The 7,829-nt window shown below is 38.9% G+C and overlaps 1 protein-coding gene across 1 annotated transcript; it reads left to right on the forward strand.

Moving 5' to 3' along the window:
* Positions 1 to 4,729: 4,729 nt before the first annotated feature.
* On the forward strand, positions 4,730 to 7,407 carry LOC131168035 (homeobox-leucine zipper protein HAT5). The gene is made up of 4 exons (XM_058127201.1): positions 4,730 to 5,285; positions 5,561 to 5,694; positions 5,920 to 6,159; positions 6,803 to 7,407. Exons 1-4 carry the CDS (start codon positions 5,201 to 5,203, stop codon positions 7,175 to 7,177), a joined length of 834 nt encoding a protein of 277 aa, XP_057983184.1. The 5' UTR covers positions 4,730 to 5,200; the 3' UTR covers positions 7,178 to 7,407.
* The last annotated feature ends 422 nt before the right edge of the window (positions 7,408 to 7,829 follow it).

Genomic DNA, 7,829 nt, shown 5'->3' on the forward strand with positions numbered 1-7,829 from the left:
TTGATGGAAAAGCCCTCGAAGCCATCAGAATGACGTTGTCGAAATCTGTGACGTTCAATATCAAGCATATAACATCCACCAAGTCTCTGATGGATGCGCTCTCTAATATGTACGAGCAGCCTTCAGCCGCAAATAAGGTACATCTCATGAAAAGACTATTTACGATGAGCATGTCTGCAGGTGAGAGTTTTAGCAGGTACCTGAATAACTTCAATGAGTTTTCGGATCAACTCGCCTCAATCGGGATAACATTTGATAATGAGATTCGGGTTCTACTGATTTTCAGTCAGTTGCCTGAAAATTGGAATGGTGTCGTCACTGCCATCAGTAGTTTCACAGGAAAATTGAAGCTTGTATACGATGAGGTCGTCAGCATGATTTTGACAGAGGAAATAAGAATGCAGCCGAACCATAGCTCTAATTCGAGTTCAGCCTTGAACATGGAGAGTCGAGGCAGAGGAAACAGGCATGGACGATCAAACAACCGCGGCAAATCTAGGCCCAGGCGGTCTCAATCCGGAAATCCCAGAGGTACTCAGGACACAGGTTCCGATAGCACTAAAGTTATTGAGTGCTGGAACTGTGGAAAGACTGGTCATTACAGGAACCAATGCAGGAGTCAGAAGAAAGAATTCGATATGAAGGCAAAGACAGAAGCAAATATTGCTTTTGAGAATGATGAGATGTTGATCTGCTCTTCGGAGAGCAAGCAGGAGTCTTGGGTCTTAGACTCTGGAGCCTCATTTCATGCCACATGCTGCAGAGATTGCCTAGAGGAGTACACACCAAGTAATTTTGGTAAGGTGTACCTTGGCAATGATCAACCTTGCGACGTAACCGGTAAGGGAGTTGTGAAGATCAATATAAACAGGTCAGTATGAAAGCTGAAGGATGTCAGGTATATTTCAGACCTGAGAAAGAATTTGATCTCAATTGGTCAACTGGCAGATGAGGGATACACAACGAAATTCATTGGTGATGAATGGAAAGTCTCAAAGGGTGTACTAATAATTGCGCGAGGTAAGAAAAGCGAAACACTTTTTCTAACCTCCAATGCCTCTATGTCTATTTCAGTTGCTGCAGGAAATGATGACAGCAACATCTGGCACCAACGACTTGGTCACATGAGCGAGAAGGGACACAGGGTGATGCATTCAAAGGACAAATTGAGTGGTCTACAGTCAGTGCAGGTTGACATGTGTGAGGATTGTATAGTCAGGAAACAGAAGAGGGTTAGTTTTCAGATAAACACCCATGAATGTGTTGGGACACATCAGCAGAATACCAAGAATCCTCAGGTGGAGGAACCAGTGGAGCAGATTATTGCACTACCATCTCCTACTCCAGCTCCGGAGCTTAGGAGATCTATTCGGTCTCATATACCAGACAGAAGGTATATTGATTACTTACTTCCTACAGATGGAGGAGCGCCCGAATGCAATGATAAAAGCATGTTAGGTGGAAGATACGAGTAAGTGAGCGCTTGCGATGAAGTATGAGATGAAGTCCCTTACCTCCAACAGAACGTGGAAGTTGCCCAAAGGCCTTCACAACAAGTGGGTGTACAGAATCGAAGAGGAGCATGACGGATCCAGAAGGTACAAGCCTTGGTTGATAGTCAAAGACTTCGAGCAGAAGAAAGGGATTGACTACACTGACATTTTTACACCAGTTGTAAAGATGACAACCATCAGATTAGTCGTAGGAATCGAGCAGACAGGAAGATGACGACTACAGAGGGGCTGAAGTTGTGTTCAACTTCAGTTGGTCTTCATGCTTGAAGACACATATTACGAGCACATCATTTATTCATTATACTGGTTGAGAAGATGTCTCTGTCTCAAAGTGGGAGATTGTTAGAGATGGAACTAGAAATACAGCTAGAGATGCGTTGCTGAGTCAGAAAACGGGTGGTGAATTTAATTTTATGCGATGGAATTTATGGTGTAATTTATCTCTTTGTTGTAACTCTCATTCTTAATTAAATTTTATCATAATTGTAATTTAATCCTAGCCCTATAAAAGGAGGGTTGTGGAAGATGTTTTACATAGCACAACACAGTGCAGAGAGAGTTGAGAGGAAGTAAGGAGGAAAATACAGAGAGAGAGAGAGAGAGAGAGAGAGAGAGAGAGAGAGAGAGAGAGAGAGAGAGAGAGAGAGAGAGAGAGAGAGAGAGAGAATTGTAACATTTTTCGGTGAGTTATTGAATAGTTGGTGTATGCTCCGTGGACGTAGGTCATTCTGGACCAAACCACGTAAAATTATTGGTGTCACTTTGATCTGGATGCTCACAGGGTCCTAACAGTAAGATGGAAATGTCTCACCAAATATTCTGAACAAAGCTCCTAAATAACCAACCAAAGTAGCATAAATAGAGAAATCCCAAAATGCTGATACATAGTAGGAGTTGCATGAACTACTGTAGAGAAAAAATGACTGGTGTTGAGAATTCCATTTGTAAGTTTGTCCCACATTGGAAAATTAAAGTGGATGATGAGTGCTTCTATACATAGTTGGACCCAAGACCTAATAGGCTTAAGCTTTTGGGTCAAGTTGGTATTCACCAATGTGTATCATGCCCACCTATGGGCTCCTCCGGTCCTAACAAGTGGTATCAGAGCCGACGGTTCATAACTTTAGGTGAGTAACATCATAAAAAATCGATACGTGAAGTTAATTATCCTAACGTGCTAACAGTTGGAGGACCAAGTGTGTGGCTGAGACCAATAAGGATCATCTAGGCTGCGAATGGATCCAAATAGTGTCAAAACGTGAGAGGTAGGATTAGTTTGGAGGCACATGAAATGCAATCCGATGCACGTAAGGCGCCAATGGTAAGACCTACTTGAGCAATTGTAAGGGAATTGGGCTTACTCCCATAAGGGAGATGATTTTCGTTCAAGGGGGAACGATTAGAACTCACAAGTGAGGAAGAGATTGTTGACAGTTCCACTTATGAGCTTGTCCCACATTGGAAAATTAAAGTGGATGATAGATACTTATATACATGATTGGGTCCAAGACCCAATAGGCTCAAGCTTTTGGGTCAAGTTGGTGTTCACTCATGTGTATCAAGCCCACCCATGGGCTCCTCCAGTCCTAACAACCGGCACTGGTGTTGGCTGCAGGCAGAGGTTCTGTGGGAGAGAAAAACCCAAAAATAGAGAAAGAAGTGGGAGGGCCGCAGCTGTTGCGAGTGAATAAAAAAGACAGGAAAAGTGAAGGGGTTGCTCCCCTCTGCTGCTATGCATGAGGGCTTTGAAAATACAAAGCAGTAGCTACCAAGCTTCCTAGAGAAGCCAAATAATAATAATAATAAAACAACATCTTTTCAAGGCATGGGCCCCACAAGGAGGGAAAACCCAACATGATATGAAGGGGTTTCCAACATAAAATTGTGTGTATTGTGTGATTGACATTTGTGATTATTTTTGGATTGATTGTGTGCTGCTGAAAATATATATTTTTGTACTATTATCATATCATAAGAACTGATTTTATTAATTGGGAAAGAAAGAACTTCCAATTGTGCTTCCACAATTTTTCGGTAAGTCTCGTTTCTTCTCAACACTAACATTTGACTTCACCAAGCTCAATCAACTCATACCTCAATCTCATATGATTCTTTTGAGGTTTTATATTGAAATATACTTATTTTCGGTCAATGTAAATCCCTTTGAGATACATTGTTAAGAAAATCAATATATAAAAATCATTTTTAGATTGGACTAAATCATACTTTTTAGCTCAATGATTCATCTCCTTATCTTTGTATGAGAGGCCATACTTTAAATCTTATATTGGTAGTTTCTAGAGCAATTAAAAAGAATAGTATTGCAATTAAATCATCCCCTAATTTTGGCCTATACAAATTTAAAAAATTAAAAAAATAAGCTGAATGATTTTTGGAATAATTTAAAAAATTAAAAGAAAAAAATTATTTTTCACAAATGAATAATGTCAAAACTTTAACTATTTTCTAATATTCTATACTATTACTGTAAAATAAAATAATAAGCTACTTGTTTTTTGGTAATCTTTTAAAAATATAAAATTTAAAATTAAAAAAATTACAATTAAATAAGTCATAATTATTTTTTTTATTTTTCACTTTTACAATACTCGTTATTAGGTTCAGGTCAAATATTGTTTCTTTTTTGGTCGAGATTTCAATTTTAAATTTAAATTCTTAAGGATTTGAATAAATTTTAATTCAATTTTATATTATATTTTATTTTAATTTATAAAAATTCAAATTTAGAATATAAGTTTTAAGCTCTCAGTACATATTATTATTGTTTTTTTATTTTATTTTTTTTACTCTTTACGTAAGTTTGTGAGTTAAATTTTTTTGTAAATAAGTAGAGTTACAGTTACCCACCCGGTCACCACAAACCAACAATTTGACCCAGCGAGATCTGACAATGACCCAACGGAAAAGTATGGAAACTTATTTAAGACCTGGCACCATCTACGACTGCAAATCCATAGCCCTTTCAATCCAACGGCCTAGATCCATTTGAACAGCACTCTCTTCCCAGCGCAAGTTAGTGAACCTCATCTCGACTCTTCCTGTGCTGATCGGGCCACGACAGAGACCAATACTGTATCCTGAAATTACTAAAACCCCCTCCCATTGAACTGGCCGGTAAACCGAAGTTTTAAGGGCATTGAAGTCATTTCGTATCGCACGAACCAGTATAAAAAACCGCCCTTCTCACCGTGAACAACTTTAGCCGCAAAAAACAGCTACCAGAAACAAAACAAGCGACAGAGACGACCCTCGCCGGAATCCCAAGCTCTGGTGACCCGTGTTTCAGAGATTCGGACCACCTTTCTCTTCTCTGTCGTTGCCCTGGAGGTTTTGATGACCTCCTGCTTTGTGGGTCGTGCTTAATTTTCGCCCTCTTGCTCCGGTCTTCTTTTGCGAGGACAACTGACGCGCTCGCTGGAATCGTCGTAGCCGCCGGGAAAGAGTGTTCCTGTGATGGGATTTTGCATCTGTCCCTTGGGGACTCCAGCTAGGTTGCTGTGGAGTACTAGCTTCTTCCGCCACAAGCTCATGATCTACTAATTAAGACCAGAACGACAACCTAAATTTTATAAAATCAAGAAAGCCAAGTCCGGTCAGTACTGCTCGATTTCGCCGGGATTTCAATAGAGAAATTTGCCGAAGATCTCACCGACGGAGGAGTTTTCATGGATTCCGGCCATATTTTTTTTAACCCCTCTTCCTGCCACGGGAACATGCTGTTCCTTGGTAATGGGGATTCACTTTTCCGAGGTGATTTTTTTTTTTCTCTTCCCAAAATATTCACTCTATTTTGTTGTTTATTAGCTGTAGATTTAGGTGTTCATTCGTTAATCACCAAAGCGACAATCTTCCTTGTTCTTCGTGCTTATTAGAAACAGACTAACAGCAAGATCGAGGGGTTTTGTTGGATTCAGAGGATTCTCATAAATCTATGCTAATTGTTTATTCATATTCATTTGATGAACTCTTGGAGTTTCGATTTATTGAGTGGAGTAGTTTATTTTGATTTTTGATGTTGGCTGCAGGTGCGAGGCCACTGATGAACATGGAGGACACCTCGAAGAGGCGACCTTTTTTCACCTCGCCGGAGGAACTCTTCGACGAGGAATACTACGACGAACAGTCGCCGGAGAAGAAACGTCGACTCACGCCCGAGCAGGTCAGTGGATGTTAAATTGTTCTGTTCGCACCACTTTGACCTTATCACGAGCATCAGATTCCCTGCATGAAAATCTTATCTAAAAGAAACAAGAATATTTTGACAATAATTCAGAATAATTCATTAATTCGTGTTCCTGCACTGAAATTGGTACATTGATGTTAATGGATTTTGACTGCTGTGAGTAACTTTATTTTTTGGATAATTAAATTATTAAATCTGAAGGTACACCTGCTGGAGAAAAGCTTCGAGGCGGAGAACAAGCTGGAGCCGGAGCGCAAGACCCAGCTGGCCAAGAAGCTGGGGCTGCAGCCGCGGCAGGTGGCGGTGTGGTTCCAAAACCGCCGCGCGCGGTGGAAGACCAAGCAGCTTGAAAGGGATTACGATCTCCTCAAATCCTCTTACGATAAGCTTCGATCTGATTATGACGCCATTACCAAAGAAAATGAGAAGCTCAAATCTGAGGTATATGAACTACAAATTATTCAAAATCATCATCAATAAACTGTTGACAACTGGGTTTCCTGCTGTTTCAATTTTACTGAACTCTTTGGGAACTGTAGATTTTGACAATTGGGTTATTATATTAATTTATATTTATATCTTTTGGGTTATAAAATTTCCATTGACTGTTCGTGCTTTGGATTATTCAGGGTAATCCGAGGGCTTCAACGCTCAAAATTCAATCATTGTCCCGTAGGCATCGGGCGTTGGGGGCCCCTAGCTACTGCCGTATAAAATTGGACTATGTCAACAATTAAATGTGTCTGCAGATAGATAGCTGCCCCTTGGACAATGATAGAAAACAGCATGAATTCTCTGAAATTTTACTTGGTTGCGAGTTTAATTTTTAAAATTTTATATTGAGAATAATTAAATTTTCTTTTAGATTTAAATAAAATGTCAAGAATTATTTGAAAAGATACAATTTAGAAGCTTATAATAAAATTAATCTTATATGAGTGATTTTACCTTTTAAGAATATGTTTTTAATTAATTACTCGAGATTAAATTGTAAGTTCATTTTTAAAATTTCAGTTTCCTGTTTTTGTACAGTACGTTGCATGAAAGTTTATGTTAGCTAATTAATGATGGACATGGACTGCAGCTTGTTTCTTTAACTGAGAAGCTGCAAGCAAAGGAAGTGACCGGAGCACCGCTGACCGGCCAGAAGCCCGAGCCGCCGCCGGCGAACATCGTGGGCATGTCGAACCTGCAGCCGTCCGGGCTGAAGACTGAGGACCGCCTGAGCTCCGGCAGCGGCGGGAGTGCGGTGGTGGATGAAGATGGTCCGCAGATGGTGGACAGCGGCGATTCGTACTTTCCGACCGATGGGTATCCCGAATATATGGCGCGGGTGGACGGAGTGCAGTCGGAAGAGGATGACGGCAGCGACGAATGCCGGAGCTACTTCACCGACGTGTTCGCCGTCACCGGAGAGCAGCACGAGGGAGAGGCTTTGGGGTGGTGGGTCTGGTCTTAGTTGAAATCGTTAATTGCAACTTAATTGTGCTCTTAAGGATGGTGTTTGGGTATTTTTATTATTGATGTCTGTAATATCGTATTTCTACGTATAGTTGCTTATAAGGTAAAAAATTAAGAGAGAAAAAAAAAAAATGTTGCTTTGTAGTTTGTACTAGCTAGTGGGACATTTTAAAAAAAAAAAAAAAACAGTAATAATAATAATAATGATAATAATAATGGTTTGGTTTAGTGGCTGAGATCAATTTTAAGAATGATGGAATCTGTTAATATTTTTTTGTTTTTTTTTAATATTATAATTAATTGTTGCAAAGTTTTACGATAATTATTTTTTTAAGTTAGTAAATCTTTTTTTCTAGAGTTGAACATTTTAATGCTAACAATTTGAGACTTTTATATTACGAGTCTCTATTTCTTAACTTTAAAGAAAAAATCTTATTTAAAAAAAATAAACAAATAAATAAAAAGTTAGAGCCTATTAATTAATCTCAAGAAATAATGGTTTTTATTTTTATTTTAGTGTTTTAAATATTATAAAAATTAATTAGTTCCTTAATTTTACAAAATTTGTATGTAGAAATATAAAAAAAAAATAAAAAATTTTGAGGCTATTTACTTGAGGGAATAATTTTATTTTTAAATTATTTAAATAA

The sequence above is a fragment of the Malania oleifera genome, chromosome 11 (assembly GCF_029873635.1).
Source record: "Malania oleifera isolate guangnan ecotype guangnan chromosome 11, ASM2987363v1, whole genome shotgun sequence".
NCBI classification, from domain to species: domain Eukaryota; kingdom Viridiplantae; phylum Streptophyta; class Magnoliopsida; order Santalales; family Ximeniaceae; genus Malania; species Malania oleifera.